The following is a 22,500-nucleotide window of genomic DNA, read 5'->3' as shown; positions in this document are numbered from 1 at the left end:
GCAGCTAAGCTTGCCTGAGCATTAACGCTACCGTTGGAAAACCAAGTTCCCATCCCTCGACAAACGCTACGGCCTGCAAAATGAGGAAATTTGGCTTCGTCAATCTAAACGCCTAATTGACTCGATCGCCATTTCTTCACCTTGCTAAATAATCTATCAGGAAATGGAACTGTGCTGTAGCCGTTAATGTTTTCTGTTCCGTGGGAGAAGCGTTTGTTTGCGATATGTATTCGGTGATTTTGGGACCGTTTTCTTTTCCTTTTTTTGTTGGCAGGCGAAATAGATTAACCGAATTGTTTGAAATCAACAAACACTGTTTTCGTATTTTTCACTACAGCAATGATTTGAGCACGACACCATTGTAGTTTTCAATATGACTAGAAACAAATGAACAGGCATTTACAAAAAAAAACCCCAAATAAAACAATTTTTAACTGTAGCTGCATAATTGTATGTTGATACATTAGACATTTTATCCCCTTATTATTTTATTTTACTGCATAGATCCATGCAATATTATGCTGATGCCATGTAAAATTTACTTTAAACATTTTTAATTACATTAACATTTTTGAAGAAAACAAGTTATTTTGTTTTCGATTCAGAGTGATCAATCAAACTTACATCAAAATAAATAATATCTGAATCTATTATTCATTTAAGCACTACAGGACTTAAACTTAAATTCAAAAGCTGGCAAAACGAGTACATCCGCATTTTTTATTAAGATTTGTTTTTTTGATTATGTGGGCCGATCCCGGAGGTACTGCAATACCGGGACAACCCGTGGCGGATGTGGAGCAAGCCCCGTACAATCCGCCTCTTTCCAAAAATCAGTTTAACATTTGTTGTCTCCCTATGGGAGAGCTATCAGATGTTAAGCTGATAAGAACAGATACTACACTTTGATCTTAGCCTTTAGGCCGAGAAGCGATACCAGAACTGTCATTTTCACACCCACCCCATTCTACGCATTCATGCTGCTGTAGCGATGCACAACGTCCTTTTTGCATGCTTTTTGCTTTCTATCTCGTTTACTCAGGACCTATTGCAACATCGAAAAACGGTCGGTTTAACTCGTGCAGGGGGAATTTTCGGATACGCTCCGAAGTGTTGCTTCACACGCACACATATTTGTACATGGCGAGGTACGTTCTGAGCGCGTAGAATGAATATAAACGATTAGAGGAGAAGATGCATGGTATTGGCCTTCACTTTGGATTTTTCGATTTGATGAAAAAGAAAATGAAAGAAAAATAAATATTTTAAAACCTTTAATGAATGCAATTCAACTGTTTTAACACTTTATTTTGATAATTATTTTGATGTTATTTTCATAGAGATGGAAATAAAACTGTATTAATTAATCATTTTCTTCATTTGAATATTATTTATTATATTGATTTTAATTTATTTGGCATGAATAATAAAATCGTTAAAACTATTTTAATAGTTATTTCATCTCAGGCAAAAAAGACCATCAAAAGCAACATCAAAATTAAAAGCGATTCGCCAACACATTCTACAACCAATCCTCCACCCCGTTCGTCGAATTATTACCTCACTGCAGGGGTTCGCAAAATTGCGAACGATAAAACTACCATCACACATTTTTTTAATTCTGAACGACACCCGATACGGTGTCTCCTGCCGACGACGCATCGATTGCGCCCGGAATTGGTAAACAGAACGAAAAGCACACCGAAGAACCATAACCTTCTGTCACCTGTACGGGGCTCATCTGCCAGGCTAAAGGAGATCCTATTAAACTTTCAGAAGAGAACGTCCTTTACAAACGGCCAAAAATTTCAGAATATGCTAGATACAACACGCGTCACCTCCGTTCATGCGTGATTGAGCGGTACCCTCCCTTGTCACGCAGGGAAACGAACATAAAGTTCTACTAAATCAGGTTTCGAAGCCCGCTCGTCTTCTTCCTTGGTAACTGCGAAGCAGACATTATTTGCAACGAAGATTGACTTCTTCTGTTCAAGGTAACGCGGACTAGTGTCAAGAGTCAAATGATTGACCTCACCGTCGTTTCGCACAACGAGTCGGTCCGTCATGATCGCAAGGCGGGAGGACATCCAAAAAACGCAATTTTGCCCCTAGCACAGATACCAACTTAAAACCGGGCACATTCTTCGCACCACCCATCGACCTCTTCGCTGGCAAACCGGACGAAAATGGATAAAAGAAGAGCAACCGACAGCCATCTCCGACCCACATCACCCCGAAAACGGTGAGATAGAGGTCGTTCGGGCGATGTTTTGGCGGCGTTGGATTTACTGTTCGATCAGGGTGCTACCTTCCCTTTCCATTGTTTTCCTGCCGAGAGATACAGCTCGCTTTTTTATTTGTTTAATTTATTGCCAAAACCCATAAACCGGCTTCGCTAATGAGAGTGCCATGCGATGACTCTCTAAACGCTCGTTCGTCCTCAGCATCATCCACCCGATTGAAATGATTCAGGCGCCCCTAAAATGTCTAGAAAGTTGGCTTCTGAGTGGAACGGTCCAGCGCGAACATGGATCTTCTCGCCGTCGATCGGGAAGCAGTCGTACGCGATCGTACACCAAAATTGCAATACATAAAAAAACACTCACAAATACAGCTAACCGCACGCATTACCATCGACATTAAACTTTTGCTCCCCGCTTATCTACGGAGGGGAAAACCCAAGTGAAACTTCTAATCAGGTTTAGCCTTACTACCGGATCGCGAACAGTGCGAGTAGAAACCGAAACAAAGCAGACAAACGGGCGGTAGCTGCATTATTCTTCGTCCATCACTAATTTATGTGTCGCAATTTCGAGCTTCGACCTTCGCGGATCCCTCACTTTTCTACACCATTCGACCAATTATCATCGATGACAGCTGGTGAACCGGGGTGCCAATCTTGCCCGTCCAGGAGTTTTATCGTTGGGATTGATTTTTTTTTGCGTGAATCGTGAAGATGGAGAAGAGCTTTTACCTACCGGTCGGCTGTTTTACAATTGATGCTACCCAAGCGTTTGATAAAGCGCTGATTTCTACCTTTCGTGTCATGTTTCCTACTTTTTATCTGATAACAAGAAGCGATATTTGGAAAGAGCTATAAAAACTAAAATGATACTTATATGGTTGGTTTAACGGCATCGAATTTGGTGGGTTTAAAGCATAAATTAAGTATATAATATCTTATTGTATCCTTTTCATATATTTTGTATTTCATGCAGCTATAATTTAAAAATGGTTATGTTTGCTTTTGTTCTATAAAAATCAATTTTTATTTCTTAAAACAAATACAGATACTTCGAATATTGGCTCTATCACTCTCAAATTAATGTTATGATTGAGGAATAATTTAACTTGTTTTTATTCAGGTAGAACGGCCTGGAATAATTTAAAATTAAAAATAAAATGAAATTTAAAATAATTAGTTTAATAGTCTTTAAAGCAACGTTAAACTTTTTGTAGAGTTGAAGCTATGCATTCGGCTGTGGAGGAAAATAATTAATAATTTCGAGACAGTTATAACATATAATATAGCAAATTTGTTGGTTCGCTCCTAAGCCAGGGTTTAACCTATAGTTACTAGTATTTTAGTCATATTTTCGTATCGGTTTGTTCGACACTTGGTTACTTGCTTGGTATACTTGCTAATTTTGAAGAACTACGATCACGAAATTTTCCAACGATCATGCCCTCTATCATTTCAATTTGATCCTAGTTCGAATTCTACATACATGTCCAAGCTGTACTCCTGCTCTAAGAGCTAGGTCATCAGGAGTTATTTTAATGACATGTGCAGCTGTTATTCACTGTATAAAAATTGTTGTTTCAGGGACTTATTCCTTGTCCTGCCACACAAACTCCTTTCGCATCTTCAAAAACAGACTTTAAACATCCAAATAACCGTTGCTGTAAAACAAACCGATCACCTTTAGAATTGGTCACGTGTGTTATACCGAAAGCTTTTGTTTGCATTGAGTGAGACCCACCAAACAATACCTAATATACCTGATTTAATACGCGTCTTTTACATTTTCATATGCAATCGATTAAAAAATCTTTATTATTTCGTGGTCATTGTTTTGACAAAACGTCAGCCGATCACATTATGTCCTAGTTAGGCAAAACCGAACACAGGTGCATGTGCTTCCAACATTTGGCGAAACATCGTGCCAAGTGAGCAGTTCGAGGTTCGGTTTCATCTTCAAACGAATGGCAATCAATTGAAAGTCGTCTCTCTTGCATACTGAGGCTATCAAACTGTTGCTGTTTCTACGATTTAATGCGAGCGATAAATTATTCAACAGACCCCGCCAAGCGAGGTTTTCAGCAATGAAATGTTAAACAACCTATCCGACAGATGCGTCCTTCAGGTTACGATCCGTTCCATAATCCCATTGTCGTAAAGTGGGAAGTGATCGTTTTAATTCAATTTAAATCTAATAATGCCCCACCGGCATCGATGGAAAAGTAACTGTTTGAGTTGTTGAGTTGTAGTGTCCGCAGTGGTCCTCCACTACTCGAGTGTTTACGAGGGATTAGCAGTCATTTTTCAACACAGTTTTTTTTTGTTCCTACGACCGATACTTTGACTCATATAGACTTTATTAACTATACGTTATGTGGGCACACTTATTCTGGCGTCAGTGATAAGTTGTATCTGGCTGTGCTTCAAATTAGCAGCATTCGGAACATCATATTTTTAATCCAATGTTATAGTTTAATCAACTTTTATTCTATTTTGTATTCTATTTCCAGTCAAAGTAATTTCCATAAACAACAAGCTTTGTTTGTCATTCCAAAGTACTGTTTAGAATAACAATCAAACGCAATTCAAACTTTGTTTGTTGGCGCTAGAAGCATGTTATGAATTTTTGTTTTTACAATTCTGTCCTATGGATAGTACATACAATATTTCATTGTTCGCTAAAGCAAATATTTGTTTCAGTAACTGCATGAAACAATAACCTCATCATCCAATCTACTTCACCAAACGCTTTGTTGAAGCTCTGTGGATTGTTAAATTTCACCATTTGTGTTTACTGATATCTTCATCACTCAAGCAAAACCCTGCCTCAAACCTAGATATAAAATCACGATAAATTGCACCTAATCGAGCATCTTCCCAAAAGAAAAACGACCTAAAGATTACTATATGAATAATTTCTCAGTTAGATGCTAAAAACTATCCGGCTTATGAAAGTTTTAAATTTCATTCCGATAGCGCCATTTATCGTGTTGGCAGGAAAAAGCGTGCTAGAAGCTTTCGCCAGACTATACCAATCTCTCTGGTTTTTTTGGGAATTTCATGATACTCGTGTACATTTGCAAATGAATATGCAAAAACAAAACAATCGCCAAAAAAAGATTCCCGTTCTGGTTGTAGCCGCGTCAAAGATCCTCCACAAAAGACAGTCCGCAACTAACCGTAAATCTTCGCTGTCACCTATCTGATGACCAATTCGCCATGCGTGGAGATTTGTTTCCCGGCAAGGTCTTTCCAAGCCTTGCGGAAGACCTTGACAACTGATCGCACAGCGCGAGTTTTAAAGTTTTGAAACAGTCATTCCGAAAACTGATACGCTAGTTTCCGCTGTTCTTCCAACTTGGGGTGTGTCCTCGATAGTGAGGGTGCTCCAACCTGGTGTCCAATAATAATGTCATCGAGTTGCTCAATCGGGAGCACGTCCCGTGTTTAAAAGGCAGATGCAAAACTACCCAAAAACGAAAACAAAACCAACCATTTGCATCAGCAAAATATGCCACATCCGCACCTTGGGAGTCGTGCCTAACGTGCCTACCGTATGGGATTGGTCGCTTGATCTGCTATCGAAAGCGGAACCATAAACACACACGTAAGAGCCGCCCTGAACCGCTATTATGGACCCCTCACTGGTGGAGGTTCAGTTTTCGCAGTGCATAAATTATTGGAGATTGTAGACCTCAACCTATACCCAAGAACGGATCTATACTAAACCGGGTGTTGTGAATGAAATCAATGCCCGAGGTGCCAAAGAGGTGGGCTCCGATTTCACGACCTTTCTTTTCGGTTGTCGGCAACGTATCGTAGATTTTGTAGCAATATTTTCGATATCTCATACACCACTGTAAAGTTACTACAGCTGCTATTCAAGATAATAAAACAAGACAGCGTTGAACATGAAATATTTCTACTGGAGAGATCCTTAATATATACCGCCAACGATATCCAGGGATAATGTATCGTAACACATTCGTAGTACCATTTTACTGAACAAAGCCGCAACCACAAACACGTTCGTACCAAGATTGCAAGATCCAGCCAACAGTAACCTATCGCAAGGTCAGCTCAGTTATAAAAATACTGAGAGCCAGCCGAAAGCACCGACACGATAAACTCGATTACACTTGACCGTGCTGTGACACTCCCGTGCAGTGCAAGCGTACGGGTAAGGCCATTCCAAATGCAAATACTACCATCTAGCTCCCTTGCACGGATGCCGTGTCCCAGGCCAATCCCTACACTCCCAATCTCCGAATGTCAAGTGATTTGTTTGACATTCTATATCTATCTCTGAGGGATAAGCAAAAAAACTAAGCCTCTGGACCAAGCGCAAACTTGTTGACCGGACGAACTGATGGAAGGCCGTACTTTGTTAAGGGCTTCAACACCTCGGCACTGGACACCCGCAAGTCGGCAATATGCTTATCGGCCTCGGGACCCATTCTAATCTTCGTCCATCGACTTGTGAAAAGTAGCGGGGGAAGCATAGGGGAGATAGTAATTAAAATCAATCGATTACCGGTATTGTAGTTCGGTGTCTTTCTTACCCCCCGTAAGAGCAGCATCCGATACACTGGTGCCTCGGTGACCAACAAGGCGCATTGGCAAGGTGAGCTCCCACCAGGTTACGCTATTAATTATCATAAACTATCGCACGACATATACACAAAAAATAAAACCCCATCGGGCACAGCTAAGTCTGTTCGATGGTTTCATGTACCTCCTCGTGCTGCTTATATTGCTCACCCTTATTAACTCGTCGCAGAACTTGGTACGACTTTCATATAATTCGCTCCCGGGGTTCCTTTGGAATATTGGCCTTAAGTCTGCGGACCAACATTCAATTCTGGATCAACCAGATTGGAACAGGAGCAGGTGATTCTTATTATACTTGTTCCTTTCCAGATACAGATATCTTCCTAGTCTGCCTTGTCTGGGCGCCTACCGTAAGGGTAGAGAACGCTCGACCCCTGTGTCTGCAAATCCTCAATTCCCTTGCTCCACAATATTCACCACCATGCATTCAACCCGATCTCGTGCACGTTCGGTGGGGTCGGCCGGACCAGCACACCATAAAGAACAAGATTAATGGTCCGCTGAATGGTCCCGGAGATTTATAGCAGCGACAAGTGAAACCAGCTGTCAAACACATACGGCGATCGCAATCGCCACACGCTGTACGGTTCCTGATCTTGATCGGTTTTTCGCCTTCACCTCGCCCATGGGTTAGATTATTCCGACGACTACATTTGGGAGGAGAGTCACCACCATTAGACACTATCCAAGAGCTTGCGGTTGCCGGCTTCTGGGCACTTGCCTGTTTGCGTACACGCCGCTGCTGCCGTGATTAGTGCCTAAGACTGTCCCAATAATAATCCGCATGCTGCAACTGTGTTTGCGGGCTCACTTACACCGCCATACATGGGCTACACACTGTTTGTAGCCGAAGCTTTCAGTAGATTAGCAACGAGCGATACCGAGCATCTCTTAGATCTTTGTGAGTCTAAGGTTCTCCGGTGGCAGAATTAATGCCAACTCCCAAGGTTACGCCGCAGCGCCAATCGAAATCAGATCAGTCACGGTTTCGAAAGATCTCGATCTCGCAGCGTTTCAATTGAAAAATAATGAACCGCTTCCTTTCCTGCATCATAAAGCCAATCTGTCCGATCAAATCTGCATGTTGTTGGGAGAAAAGAAAACAGAAACAATGCTGATTTTTTGGGTAAAAAGTGTTCTGCACTTCCTTGTTGACACCTATGCTAGTAAGATTTTTTTTTGTTTCATTTAGAAGTGGTAAACTTATACAACTTTATTCTTCGCAAGGCTAAACATCTTGTAATTATTTTCGATGTTCTTTTTATTTCAACAGAACTGAATAATTGTGAAACAATTTGTACCTTCCAAAAAAGAAACAAATTAATTGTAATGTAAACTACACCACAATGTTTGTCATTTCGTTTGCTTGTTGGCTTTACTTGCACTCTCACATAAACTAAATGTTCGTACTAGAATTCAAGTTTAAAACAAGCACAACAAACTAAAAGCACCAACTTGCTTACTTCGCTTTGCTTTGCTGCAAGATTTCCCCGTTCTAATAAGAACAGAGAGCAAAAGACCAAATGCATGCTGACGGTAAGCAATGAATGCCACCTAGAAACATATCGACCTGTCAGTCACAGACCTTCGCATTCAATGTCGTGGCCTTCCCGCTAACTATGCTCTGTACGCGCCCGCATCACAAGCCGGGGTGCTCGACCAGAAATAATTGGTCCCCGGGTGGTGCATTACTCACCCCGGAAAGGATATCAACATCGGGACCGTTTTAAAACGGGGAGTGCATTATCGTTTATGACAGGTAGGTCTGCGCCATCTGACCCTCGCCAATTTCCACCAATTCTACCCGCTGGCGTTTCCGCAAGGGTAAAAGTATGTTGCGAGCCGTGATTAACCGTTTGCCACGTATGATGGATTAGGCCGGTTTAAAGCACACCTGTGGCAAAAGGAGAACAGAAACAGATATGAAGAAGGAGAGAGCACTTAGAGGTAGTAAAATCAACTTGTTGGACTGGGATCTTTTCTCCTCGTGCTGTACAGGCAGTGTGCCTTCCAGCACAGTTACACCAAACTTCAAAGCTGTTCAAAGTGTGCTCGACGAGATCACCCGGCATTGGGTGAAGGGGCATAATTTACGGCAATGACAGAGGTGCCTCATTAGGCGCAGGCTCCATTTCGATTCTTTTACTTTACCTACCCATTGCCCGTTGGGCAGATCAGTGTAAATGCATATGGAAATGACCGCCATGGTTGCCCCATTACACTACCCGGCTCACTCGCATGCTAAACCGTCTCGATGCACAAACATGCAGCTTGCAGACAATGAGCTCCTTGAACACCTTGTTTAAGTAGCGCGTAATTTACAGACAAACAATTTAGCTGCAAACAATGTTCCAGTGGACAGTTAGATGAGAGCTGCTGCTTCCTGCTTTGGTACTTTGGTACAAAATCTTAACCTAAGATATTCTCAGTAAGTGAAATAAAATATGACAAATGCAAAACAAAATACTTATTCACTATTAACGGATGAAGCTAGCATCAATATTATTAGGATTGATGAATATTCATTTTTTAGATTATTTTTCTACTAATACGAACACTTTTTTCTTTTACTATCTTATGCATCGAGAAAGATATCATTGACTTTATTGAAGAGAGCGAATTTAATGCTAATGTTGAACTATGAGGTGAATTATGCATTTATTTTTTATTTTAAAAGCTTTTTAATATTTTCTTCTTTTGTACATTTAGGGCCAACACAATAGATTTATTAATATTATAAAATGCATCTACTCAAAGGCATGTTTAACAAATAAATTTTTTGCATAATTGTTTATAAAATCATTAACATTTAAATAAAACAGTTAACAAACATTAAAATAAAAACATAAATTTAATACGAATAATTGGTTTAATTTCATTAATTTACCCCTTCAAATCGTCTTTGAAAATTTTGACTTTGCGTAAAATCAATTCAATCTCAATCCGTAAAAAGCATAGAACCTGTCCGTAACAAATAGTGACACATTTTTTTACATCTCTTCTAACATCTGACGCCTATCTGCCTAAGTGAATGCCTAGCAATTTTGTCACTCCCAATACAACTTTTGCGTTGTTTTCTTCATTCTACTATACTTTGTTTTTTTCGGCTTTATCTTCTTCGGTACCGAAACAACCCAGCACTAAGAAGCTTCGGCTATCTTGCGCGTACGAACTTAAGGTTTCCTTTTTCTGGTGAAGATGCATACGTATCTTTGTGCGGATATCGAACACCGGTTTCAACAACAATGGATTTGAAAAGAAACCACCCATCTTGAGGTAGGCAACTGAAAGCACAATATAGAAGCATAGCCTACAGGTATATGACTGGAACGCTCCCTTTATATCTGGCCCACGGCTGGGTGGTCCAGCGGCACCTCACCATCCTCTTAACTTTTGCACACGTGAATCATCGATGGTCGGAGCCGTAGAAACTGTAGTAAAAGTCACGGCTAATGATGAACCATACCAACGAACCGTACCGCTTGAAAGAGGTTTCAAATGTTTTCTTTACAGCACACTAAGTTTTTTGTTTTTGTTTTAAGGACGCGTTTCGCTTCCCTCAGTAGCGCATCTGCCCGAGGGGAAGATCGTAAGCTACGTTCCCTGCACTCCAATGTCTGGTATTTATGTTGCACGGTGACCAAAGCAATTAACTAACTCTATACTTATAGAGAGAATGGACTTTTTCTCGCAAGGTCCGTAAAAGTGACATTTATTTGTTGCAGAAGGTAATGGCAGTGGCTGTGTCATAGAATGATTCATGGTACATAAGTTTGTCTAAAACAATAAAAGCCGTAACGAAATTTCTGGTTCATGATTTTTTTTCCTTCTTTATTATGCAAATGGGATCTAAGCACACCAGTCGACTTGACACATTTTTTATAGTGGATTAAACGGCTAAGTTATACATATAGTAAAAAATGGAAATTTACTTTAATTACTATGTAAGTGTGTTTAAATTTCGTTGAAATGCTTTAGAATAAATAATAGAGATTTAATATAAGGTTTTTAGTATCATTTTATTATTCTGTATGAATTTAAATCCGCAAGGCATTCCTTCAACTTATCTATCTTCTGATTTCAACGAATATAGCAAAGAGATCTTCCTTGAGCATATTTTTCCACAGCGTAAAGAAAGTATCTAACCTAATCGTAACCGATTCTCCATACCCTTCGACCTTTTCTGTCGATGTGCTTGTACCACACCAACAATCACTAATGAATAGCATCGCGAATCTCCATCCGAAAACTTGTCCCTTTCTAAACTATACATGCGAACGAACGAGCAAAGTGTACGAAATACTAGAACGGGCTCATCAAACGAAGCTCATGTTTCCTTCATTATCTCTCCGGAAAACACACACACACAGCACACATTCCCATGGGCAACGCCTTACAACTGCACGGTCGCTTCGGTGCAACGGCAAATGCATCCCAAAAGCTCCCATCTAACCCAACTCCGCGTACCAACCAATGCAATCAGCCAAACATTCGATCACGCCCGTCGTACGTTCCTTTCAGCGATTGCAATCGAAAAGTGCATCGATGTGAACTGCATTCCGGTTGCACGGAAAGAAAAGGGTTGCGGCTCTAAACAAACATTACCCAGCCATGCGTCCCCATGTTCGCCACCATTTAGCCGGATTTGGATTTTGGAGCATCGCAAAAGCGTCGCTTCTAATGAATGGTGAAACGAGAGCTCACAAGCGAGCGCCAGCGCAGTGCAGCAGAAAGAGAAGCGTGAAGCGTGAAAAAGATCGATCGCAGAAGAAGCATCCAGCGTGAAGCGCGATCGCATGATTCGCGGGCACCCGTGTCTTCGGGGTGGAGATGCTGGGCATGAGCTCATAAATGAGCCGGTAAATAATTCTCCCACGCTCGTCCAACACGATATTTCAATTCCCTTCGCTTCCATTTTCGCCCCCCATGTTTGGCCATGCCTGTTCGATCTCCGTGCGCCATCCTTTTTCACCAACAGTTATTATTATTGTTGTTATTAGCGACGCTGCTTGTATTCTTTTTCTTTATGTAATAGATGCTAAAATGCGATTTAGGTTCCAACTCTCGGCACGGTGGCACGGTGATCTTCTCCCCCGACGAGAGACGTCATTCAAAAGATTGGGAGCACAAAAACGCCCGAACCCAACCCGGATTCACGTAGAAAAGGGGACTTTTGAAAGGGCAAGCTGGTTTGCAAGTTTACCCGATCGTCTACGATCATTCGCCGAATGGTGGAAGCTACACCTAGACCTAGATCAGACCATCCCGAGCGAATGCTAGGCGGTGGGCAAACATCATGAAACTGCTGCGAGTTGCACAAGATTCGTTTTCTACACACATTTGGGAAGATGTTCTCCACACGGATGCCGTGACGGAGTTTCATGCTTGCGTCGGGTCGAAAAAGCAATGGTGGGCTCGAAGGCGGAAGCATGCTCATGGAACCGTTTATTGTACGTCGTCATTCTCCTGCTCTTAGGCACGAACATTGGAGAGGTCTCCAGGCCCGTACACAACGCCCTTCGTGATGATGCAGGATCTTCAAATGCCGTCCAAGTCTTAGATCTTGCTGTCCCAAGGAGGGGATTCGATTGTGCTAACGTACAGAGGCGTGGTGGTAAAGGCAAAAAAGTAGCTCACCCAAACCCATCGCTCTGTGTTGTCGTTTTCGTAAAGGTTTCTTGCTGGTTACACTTGGTGCCTTGCTCTGCCAGCACCATGAAGACCCACACGCGATGATCGGGCAGGTCCGTATCCTTCGCCCCAAGATCGACCGACTAGAAGCGCCGCTGTGGCCGTGTGAACTAGCTTGCAGAGTTGCCCCAAAAAAGCGCATCGTTGCGACGAACTTGGACCGTCAAACAGAAACCCCTCTCTAAACCTGTGTGTGCATGAAGGATGTACCAAGCAAATCGAACGGGCGAAGTTTCGAACCCGGGAGCCAAGACCTCCTTCTTACTTAAGAAACCCTCACTTCACTGTCTGTCATGGGACCTGTAACAACAGTGGTCCACATATATGTTTTAGCTAAGCTCGCTTACCGTCAAGCGCGATCGGATCGAGGTTCGGGATCCACGTCCAAGCGCTCAGTTTAGGGTCGCACGAACAGTCTGAAAAGTCGAGATTTTGTGGAACGCAAGATCGGGTCGCAAAGGAAAAAGTGCTCGATAATTGGGTTGTTCCCACGCACCGCTCCGAACCGTTGTGGTTGAAATGAACTCTGGCAAGTCTAGAGAGAAGCATTCGCGATGGAGGATACTGTGGAGCAGCGATCACTGAGAACTTGTCAAACTGGGTGTGTCTACGTACGGATGTTTTGTGTTAAAAAAAGAAGATCGATTAAATGATAGGGCAATGGATTAGAAAATATTTTACCGTTCTTTTGTATTTTGCACGTGATCAAAATTTTATTCAAGCTATCATTGTGCACTCGTACCTGATTCTTCCAAAATATTGTAAGAGGAATGATTTAAAATTACACCCATATAGCCCATTCAACCGTTCAATATAATTAACTCGAACAAACGTTCGCTAACCTCATCTTTTCTTTTTCCGCAGGCAGAGGGCCCACCAGTCCAGCTAGAGCCCGTCGACCTCAGCGTTCGTTCCCCGCCAAAAGGTATGTGTCACGCTTTTGCACGCACGTTTTTCGCTCTTCGGTCACGTTTTCTCTACTTTCCGTTTTCTTCGACCGTTCTAGCCATTGGCAGGGCTAGATTTGTTTTGTTGTAATACTTTTAACTAACTTTGTTATGTAAATTTCAATGTTGTTTACGTTTGACTGTATTTCTCAATACTGGACCTGATTAAAATATTCCGTAATAAAGGTCTGAAAATATCATGAACTCAAATAACATGGACATTCGATTTACAATAAATAACGGAACATTTTTATCAGCTCCAACTGAAGTTTAAAACTGTTTCCTATCACATGAATTGTTTATACAACAGTACGTTTAATGATATAATATATACCAGGCAGGAACAGCCTGGAGACCGCGAATCTAGTTTGAAAGTTTCAAGCCAATAGGTTCATTAAATCAAATGTGATTAAGAATTAAAAGTGCAAAATACCCGATTATTACAACACTCAAAAATAAGAAAAAGGGGTTTAAATCCTAATTCAATTTTCCAGAATCCAGCAATGCGTCTTGCCATAACATAATATTGCACGTTAATGTATCCTGCCATGTGGCCCGAGGCTCTAAAAGGTTGCTCATCCCTGATAAATACGATTAATTTTATATACAAAAAGAAAGATTTTAATAACATAAACGAATATAAACTTCGTATTAATTGAAACAATCAGTTTGAAAACACTGTGTGGCAAAAGAATGGGCCAACTGCTCGGCAGTGCCCGAGTTATATGGAAGCGTTCTGAACAATGTAATTTTAATCCGAAGCTAAGCTAACTTGTATAATTACAACTTCAACTAATTTCGTATGGCGGTAGAATCTCGTGTCACAGATGACATCAATCGTGCGTACGGCCCGTCGCCGTGCAGCGAGAGATCACCGATGACACAGCAGAAAGACTACCATTAGAGTTGTGACGCATGCCACTGGACAGATCTGCAAACTAAGCTGTTTTTGGCGATCAATGTTCAGTTATCGTGCCATCACATACGAAGACACACACCTCCAAGATACCTCGGGAAGCTGTTTGCTATTATATACCACTGCGAACACAACCGACTTCTAGCGATGCATAAAGCATAACTTCCATCTCGTTCATACGCTTGCTACGCATCTATGCTATGCTCGCGCATGCGTACACGTCACGTGCGGTCTTTCGTCATTTGGATTGGTGTTCTATTTATAGCATCGGTACCATACAGCGGAACCCTACAACAGTGTTCGAGGAAACATTTGCTGCAAATGCGTATTTCTTATGAATGGGCGCGTGTGTTGTTTTACTCGCTTATTTTACCAACAATCTGGTTATGTTTCGGAGCATTGTTACAACGATTGTTTTGAATAAAGCGATTTGGATTATATTTCTAAAAAATGTGCACCTGAATAATAAACTCTTTATTGAGTTGATACTTGAGTAGAATAAGATAATTCTCATTATATATCACATAAACTGTGCAAAAACGAAATTAAGCATGTCTTATATTATAAGAAAATTTTGTATTTTTTTTTTGTAAAAAATATTGTAAAAATATGGTATTTGGAAGGGTATTTCTATAGAACATAACTTTCAATCATAATGAAGAAAAAGTGTATGAGCTAGGGAAAACTAAAACAAAGAAAAATCTCTCAGTAAAGACAGGATTTTTCACTAGTCTGATGACGCAACGACTCAATCAAAAGCACGTCATTTTGCTCCAGAATTTATCGTACGAAAGTTTCCTCCGCATTGTAAAATATTTAAACGTTACTCAATAAACCTGCTGCTAGCAATTTAATTCCAATGAAATGCTTATTTTTGCAACTTCCCTGTTTCCCCTCTCGCACGTACAAACCTTTCACTGATGATGGTCAAATTAGATAACAGTCCTTGATGAAAAGCGGTGTCCCCAAGAGGGATGCTTGCTGGCAGTTGCCAATAGAAAAAATGCCTTATTTTTCAGGTAGCGAACGTACGCGCGTGTTCATACCACTCGATCTTATCAGCGATAAGCAATCTACGGTCAGTAGACTACTATAAACACTACTTCACTTCCAGCGAGGTGCAGTGTTTGTCCTTCATACCCGACAACAGCATCGAATACCCAATGGCGACTGCCTGCAACGGAACCCAAAAGCCGTTGAGATGCGCCACCAATCTAGCGCACGCGCGATGATTGGCCGTTGTAGTGATTTGATTTTTTTTTTCGCACGGAGACTTTTTTCCGCACAACGAATCAAGCGTCATGCTCAGAGATCCTCAACTAAACGCTTATCTTTATGCCGCGATCACAAACAACGTTCCCTGCAGCGGCAAAGTGGAGGATTGGCTACCTGGTCTAGCAAAAGTTGGAGAAATTCTGCGACCAAGTGCGATCCACAAGCGATAGTTAATGCGCGCTTTAAGGCGAATAATTGATGCGCGAGATGCTGTCAGTGATACGGGACAGCGCGATACGCATCGTCTTCCTCACGTTTGGCTCATTGGCGATACGCCAAATGCACCATCGCAGTCCAGTCGTGAAAGGTACACCCGTTGGTCATCCGATGGACGATGGCACATAATTGATGGTGAGATGGCGGACAGGGATAAAAGGGTAGTTTTTTTTTTCGCTTTCCTCATCAGTCGTATGTGAATTGAGACAAGCATCTAATCATCGCATCGAACCGGCTGACGATGGAGTGCTGATTTGGTCGTTAAATTGAGAACGTTGGACCGAGGCTTGGATTGAGGCGTTGAAGGCTACACTCGCTGGATGTTTGTACGATCTCGAAACAACAGCGACGCTTTACCGTACAGTGAATAGTGATTCACTGGTGAAAGGATGCAATGATGAAGATAGTTATTCGAATACTATTAAGTACTACAACTTGCCGAGCATGGCTTCATGTCCAAGCTTACAGATTTATTTGAATATACTATTGCACCATTGATTCCTTTTTACTGATTACTTAGCATTAAGAACTATCCAATCGTAAAAGAACGAAATGCGTGTGACAATTTGAATATTTTCCACCTCACAGCCACCGTGACTGAAGATACCTACCAAATGTGTGGCATCGATTATGTCCATCACTTCGGTACGATTCTCCCATATGATTGGGTCTCCAGTATTTAAGCAGGCATTTGGTACTCCCCACCTAGCTTCCGGCTGGGGCTTCCATAAGCACATTTGACCCGGAGCAAGCTCTTCTGCCAAATGTTCCTTACATTCGCTTTGATACGCTGGAGCTATTTTCCCCACAAATGTTGTGCCTTTATCTAGAAATAAGTGAAAAAGCAATGGTTAGTTTCTATAGTACAAATGCTTATAAAAATACTCACTTTCGTTGATAGTAAACAAACGGGCAGGAATGTGAGTGTTATTCCGGTACAAACATCCAGGAAAATGAAAGACGTTAATTTCGATTGGTGCCGTCAGTGCTACCAGCGCTATGTTGTTGACACCTGTCAAAGGGTCGTAGTCTTCGTGAACTCGTACGCGACGAATAGGCTGTAGAACGTAGTTGGACGCATCTGAGGCTTGCACTGATCCAATACGTGCCACTGTAGGTTTGTGTGGGTACGTCTCCATACAGCGGGCACTTATAACGATGATCCTGGGGGTAATCAAATAGCCAAGACACTCAAAATTGATACGGCCATTATTCTGAGGCCATCCAATTTCGGCCATGTGTGGTAGATTGGTATAAAGTGACTCATTTTCGTCCTCCCCTCTGTAGCGCTCGCGTCTTATAGATTGATATCGATCCTCGCAGCTCTCAAGTTCGGTACGTATCGGATCAACGGCAGAATTTCTCGCAATATCTCCCCATGGACAGCACACGATTGATCCTTCCGTACAGATCGTTACCCGCTCACCTTTGCGCAATCGCTCCTTCGTGCTTAAACACAGCTCATGCGGGACACATATACCTAAGCTATCGTCACCATTGCTACACTCATCGCTTCGTTTCAAATCTGGATTGATGAAGATCACTGACTCCGAAAGGTCTCCCGAACCGGAACTTCGCTTTTGTAGCATTACTGATTGTAACCAGGCCACATGTGGAGCCAGCTGTATCGCTACAGTTGGCTCCCCGTAGCCACAAGTTCGCCCAATGACGGTTAACGCATACACGTATTTGAAGAATGCTCCGGCTCTGTTGATATACCGCTGCACTGGTCCGCCGGGAATATCCTTGCACACGCCCGGTACTATCCATTGATCACTGCGGAAACATAGATGCTCTTTGTTGTTGAAAATTGCCAACGATCGATTGTCACTCAGTCTTGCCAACTCTTCAGTACAATTCGTCCAGGGATAGTAATCGGTCGCATGCTGTACAAGTACGTTACTGACACCTGTAAGTAGATGATTTTATGAAAGACATGCAAAACAAACATTCCACAAAATGCATATGATCGCATTGCTTACGGTCTGGGTTGTCTATGAAACGCTCCTGGAAGGTGTTCAAGGCATCCATTCCAACACCGGTCAGATCAACTCTTTCGCTAGGTAAGTTATCGAATGGCCAGATGCAAGCGGGAACTACATTTTGACGAGTTTTTAATTTAACCACTGCGATGTTGTTCTTATGAGAGCCTTTCACATAACCAGGATGCACAGTGATCGATTCAATTGGATAGGAATTATTTGCATATGGCGTCACGTGTATTGCTGCTGTCGGACGGGATCTGTACAAAATAAAGAATAGTTAAATTTTACATACACAGCCCTCTGCACAACACTTTCATCTACAAGTATCTCACCCGTCTTCATTGGTCGAGAGGACACATGTCGCTAGAGTAAGAATAGTCTGCTGATCAACAAATGTACCGGCGCAATCGGATTGTGTCCTATTTTCCGTTACTGAAGGCCATTCGAACTGTACAATGTAGTTCAGATATCTGTTACTGTTCGATCCCAACTGAACGGTGTTAACCGGTATATCACCGTTGCGTTCGTTCAAAAGTTCATCAACTCGTGGTCTCAGTTGAGCAAAACGATGTGCACAAACCATTGGGAAAAAAGCTTGCGGTGTTACTGAAATATTTCGCTCCAGCAGCACCCCCATTAGCCAGTCACGGTAGAGTGCGATTTTGGTGTAACCTCGACGAGGATTGCAGGATCCTAACGTGAAGCTGGAAGATAATATACCGACCAAGAAGGGACTCGTTTTGAAGTTGTGTAGGAGACGTACTTGTAGTGGATTACCTTCGGGCATTTCCTGGGGAATATTGTTATACTTATTAGCATGTTTATGTTTAACAAAAAAGTATTAATGTTTTGTGAGTGGTCTTACAGTGCATTCACTGGCATCAAACTCGGCAGATTCCATGCAAAGCTGTGTCTCTGGCAAGCCTTGATCTCGCGTCGTAGGTGAAGTACAACTTTGACTCTCAATATTCAGTCTGTTCATCTCCTCAGTTCCGTAATCGGAGAATTGTTGATCGCTGTTGGCTGGATTAAGAGCTATTGTATGGGGCTTCAGCATTGTTAAATCGCACTCTACTTACCCGCAGTACGGAATACAGAGTCCATGTTCGGAAATGGTATCTCATCCGATAGCCATAAACATGTCGGTACTGCTGTTGCGTTGATTCTGTGAGATAGAAATATCCATTATACAAATACCTTTTTGGGAGTTCAAGGTACATCTTACGCAATTTTTCCCTCTAAATGAATCAGTGCAATATCATTTTGACCATTTCTTGGTGAAAACTCGGGATGTCGTATGATTTCTTTAATGTTTCTCTGTTGAACGTAAGTGGGTCCTCCAAGCCGTACGACGTTAGGTGCGCTATTTCTGGATATGTAAGAACAACATATTTGTGATGAAATGTACTTTAACTAGCTTTAACTGTCACTTCAACCATACCCTTCGCCTGTAGTGCAATGAGCTGAAGTAAGCACAACATTGTCCCATATCAGTGCGCCAATGCATTTCCAATCGACTCTGCCTCCTTCGAGCGTACTACCGATGGAAGCAATATGACTATAATCACGAGGTTCATCGTACGGTTCAAGAGGATCCGGAATCGTTAATTCATCTCTTCCATAGCGCATGTAACGAATGTGACAATCTGTAACCATTTCACTGTGCATAAGTAATTCGTTGTAGTAAAGTTACACTATAACTTACCATCAAACATATCCCTTTCGAGAGGAAGAAAAGGGTCTTCACCACTTAATCCGATTTCAATCGGAAACAGGCTGTAAAGGGCTGTGAAAAGTGTTTTGGATTAAAAAAAAAAATAGTTTCATTTATTTCTATACGCACTAGGATTTATCTTACCATTACTACCGATGCAAAGAAATGATAGCGAGACTAACAATACCGGACAGAACTTCATTCTAGTAGCACTGTTAAACATGAACTAACACCTTGCTGGCTGAGATTAAGCTCTAGCCGGAGCAGATAAGTTGAGATTCATGTACAACTTTACAAATACCATTAAACATAGAGCCCTCCCTCTTCTTTTTTACAGTGTAAACAAATAAGCAACAGTCAGGTTAGAAATCCCAGTCCCGATGATCAAGATCGCGAAGGTCGCACGAAACTGGTTTATTTATAGTCCGGTGAATTCCATATGTTGCAGTTATTCATCGTCTGTGTGCATTGTAATCGCACGAAAGCTGCTGCTGCTATGCATTTGGATTGCGTAGCTCAGTGTAATTTTTTTTGTTCTACTACCAGTTGCTAATCAAAATGATGTTGGTGTGTTCGGTAAACGAGAACAATCAGAAGCAAACTACGCACATTAGCTAACGTCAGACAGAGAATCTTTGTAGGAGCCTAATTAATGGTTGTTTGAAATGATTTTGTGCAATGAAGAACGCTTTACACCTAAGGGTTTAGTTTTAATGTTGTGAGAAAACCCAAACATGCTTTTAGTTTTCTATATAGTTCTCGCCAATGTGAGATGCTTCTATGCATATAATGGTACAACAGGGGTGTTTGTCAATCGTCATAAGGAAGTCACAAAAGGCTTGGGGCAAACTTTTGTATGCAGGCTACGACACTGACATTTTTTCATTACCAAAGGTAAAATTCTAATTGTCGTAAGAAATAAGCATATGTATCTAGCTAAAGTAATCATACTAAGCACGGTTATGTAAAATTGCTTCAAATGATCAATTGGAGATCATTTTAAAATAAGCCTTGGTGCGGCATCTTACCGTTCCACTGCTAATAAGCGAATCGCCATGCTGCGTAAAATTTCCTTTTTTCTCTTCATATATCGTTCCGGAGTTTTCATTCCAGTTTTATTTCATTCCGATCTCTTACAAAAAAAAAAGAACAAACTCACACGATAGGAGAGGTACGATGCAACTAATCTAATCCACACGCGAAGAAAACAAGCTTAGTTCGCTTATATGCGCCTAACCCTGGAGCCACAGGAAAATGCAATGCTCGGCGTAAGGTATGTGTAGGTAAGGAAACTCGAGTCCAGATACACGCTGAAGCCTGCACATGCTTTCATGCGTGCGGCGCGTCGGTGCGTGCCGGCGTACATTTAGCGCAAGTGCCATTATTCGACGGTAGCGGTAAATTGAAATGACAAGTAGGCCGCGGCCACGACATCCCCATTGCAATCCACCATTGGATGGAATCCTTCCAGTCTGGTGGATGCCCTCTCCCATTTGCCGAATGAAGATCATGCCGATCTGTCCGCACCTAAGATCAATCATTGGTTGCGCCTCGAACTGGTGAGGCACGTAGCAGACGCCACCGTGTCGGTGTCCCTCGCCGTGAAGCGTCGTGGCCGGCTGACCCGGCAGGTGAAAGGAAAAGGCGACTTTGCTTTGATCGCAAAGGCATGCGAATGAATGCGACAATTTGTCGCAACATTATGATATGAACCGAACGGGTACCACCGACGACGACGACAACGTCTTTGGTCTTCGACGAAAACAACAACAACAAAAAATGAATAGTTTCCCTTGGGCAATTCTTGGACACTTGACTTAATAGGATTGAATCGACTGGACGGCACTGTTGACATTTCGCCAATGTTACCACAAACATTTACACTGCCAATACAAACTGTAATACAAAACCTTCTAATGGCCCTGGTCATGGTCCTGATTCAGACGAAAAGTCCAGGACATTCTGCAGCTACGCTCACAGCAATTGATCTCCATTCCGATCACGTTACAGAGGGAATATGGTGACTTTTTTAGAACCACTTGTACAAAAGCTTTCGCTCTGGGAGACGCAGCAAGAAGTTGCAGACGCTCGCTACAAACAAGACTACAACAATTCTATAGCTTGTTAAAGTATCAAAAAGATGTTCTTACAAAACTATCAACAATGTACCGCAGTCGATCACCCTTTCTAGATGTAATGATGCTGTGAACACTACTGCACCACTGACAGGCAAGACGTCACAAGCGCCGGTGCTTGGCTATGTTCTTGAAATCGATTGCTTCCTGTTTGATGCAGTCGTCGATTGATACGCGATTGATTGACGATTCATGACATGTCGCTTCCTATGCGAAGTTCTTTTGCAAGAATGGGTACCCGCAACCATGGTGGACCAGGGACGCTTCCCAAGATGGTATGACAGATAAAGAGTGCGCTCATTTCTTCAACATCTGGTGAGCAACTTTATTTGACAGCCGGCGTCCGGTCCGGATCGATTCGTACTCGAAGCGGCACGGAAACATGCATTGAATCGTAATTTTATTAAACAACGTTGATAGTTGTGATGTGATGCGAAGTGGAGATTCATGCTATCGGACAGGAAAATTGTTCTTGTCTTATTTTTTTTATTGGTTTACGACAAGAGTTTTCAGCAAAATGATGTTGAGAGCAATCGACAAGCGTTTCTTCGTTACATTTTTTGTTGAACATACTTTTGAAACTCTTTATGCATTTTGTATAACATTTAGGTTGCTCTATGTTGTTTATAACGATAGCTAGAAAGCAAGATTTATAGCCCTCTAGAAAAAAAAATCCTCGCAATATGTACGTAACACACCCAGCAGGGCTCTGTTGACTAATTAAGTTTTCATGCACATTAAACTGAGATTAGACTAGACCCGGTGTGC

At 41.9% G+C, this 22,500-nt stretch overlaps 2 protein-coding genes and 1 non-coding gene across 3 annotated transcripts in view; 1 reads left to right on the top strand and 2 right to left on the bottom strand.

Annotated features, from left to right (window-relative positions):
* LOC125769622 (Krueppel-like factor luna) overlaps positions 1–22,500 on the top strand; it is a 136,436-nt gene that overhangs the window by 80,410 nt on the left and 33,526 nt on the right. Inside the window, exon 3 of the mRNA XM_049438418.1 lies at positions 13,409–13,469. Coding sequence (XP_049294375.1) covers positions 13,409–13,469 — 61 coding nt within the window. The remainder of the gene's footprint in view (positions 1–13,408; positions 13,470–22,500) is intronic.
* LOC125772500 (U2 spliceosomal RNA) lies at positions 742–935 on the bottom strand. The gene has a single exon (XR_007419529.1). It is a non-coding gene; the product is annotated as a U2 spliceosomal RNA (small nuclear RNA).
* Positions 16,348–20,004, bottom strand: LOC125769609 (uncharacterized). The gene is made up of 10 exons (XM_049438397.1): positions 19,742–20,004; positions 19,589–19,669; positions 19,325–19,529; positions 19,109–19,252; positions 18,963–19,048; positions 18,749–18,906; positions 18,216–18,673; positions 17,881–18,140; positions 16,788–17,807; positions 16,348–16,724 (listed from the first exon to the last, which is right to left on the bottom strand). Exons 1-10 carry the CDS (start codon positions 19,818–19,820, stop codon positions 16,411–16,413), a joined length of 2,805 nt encoding a protein of 934 aa, XP_049294354.1. The 5' UTR covers positions 19,821–20,004; the 3' UTR covers positions 16,348–16,410.

The sequence above is a fragment of the Anopheles funestus genome, chromosome 3RL (genome assembly GCF_943734845.2).
Source record: "Anopheles funestus chromosome 3RL, idAnoFuneDA-416_04, whole genome shotgun sequence".
NCBI classification, from domain to species: Eukaryota; Metazoa; Arthropoda; class Insecta; order Diptera; family Culicidae; genus Anopheles; species Anopheles funestus.
The sequence above is the reverse complement of the archived record's forward strand: the minus strand, read 5'-3'. Positions and strand labels throughout refer to the sequence as shown.

Excerpts from the sequence above, each read along its gene's own strand:
- LOC125769609 (XM_049438397.1), bottom strand. The coding sequence starts at position 19,820 with ATGTTTAACAGTGCTACTAGAATGAAGTTCTGTCCGGTATTGTTAGTC. Across the intron at positions 19,670-19,741 it reads TCTTTGCATCGGTAGTAATG|CCCTTTACAGCCTGTTTCCG; the intron begins GTAAGATAAATC and ends CACTTTTCACAG. Across the intron at positions 16,725-16,787 it reads TTTGTTTACTATCAACGAAA|ATAAAGGCACAACATTTGTG; the intron begins GTGAGTATTTTT and ends ACTTATTTCTAG.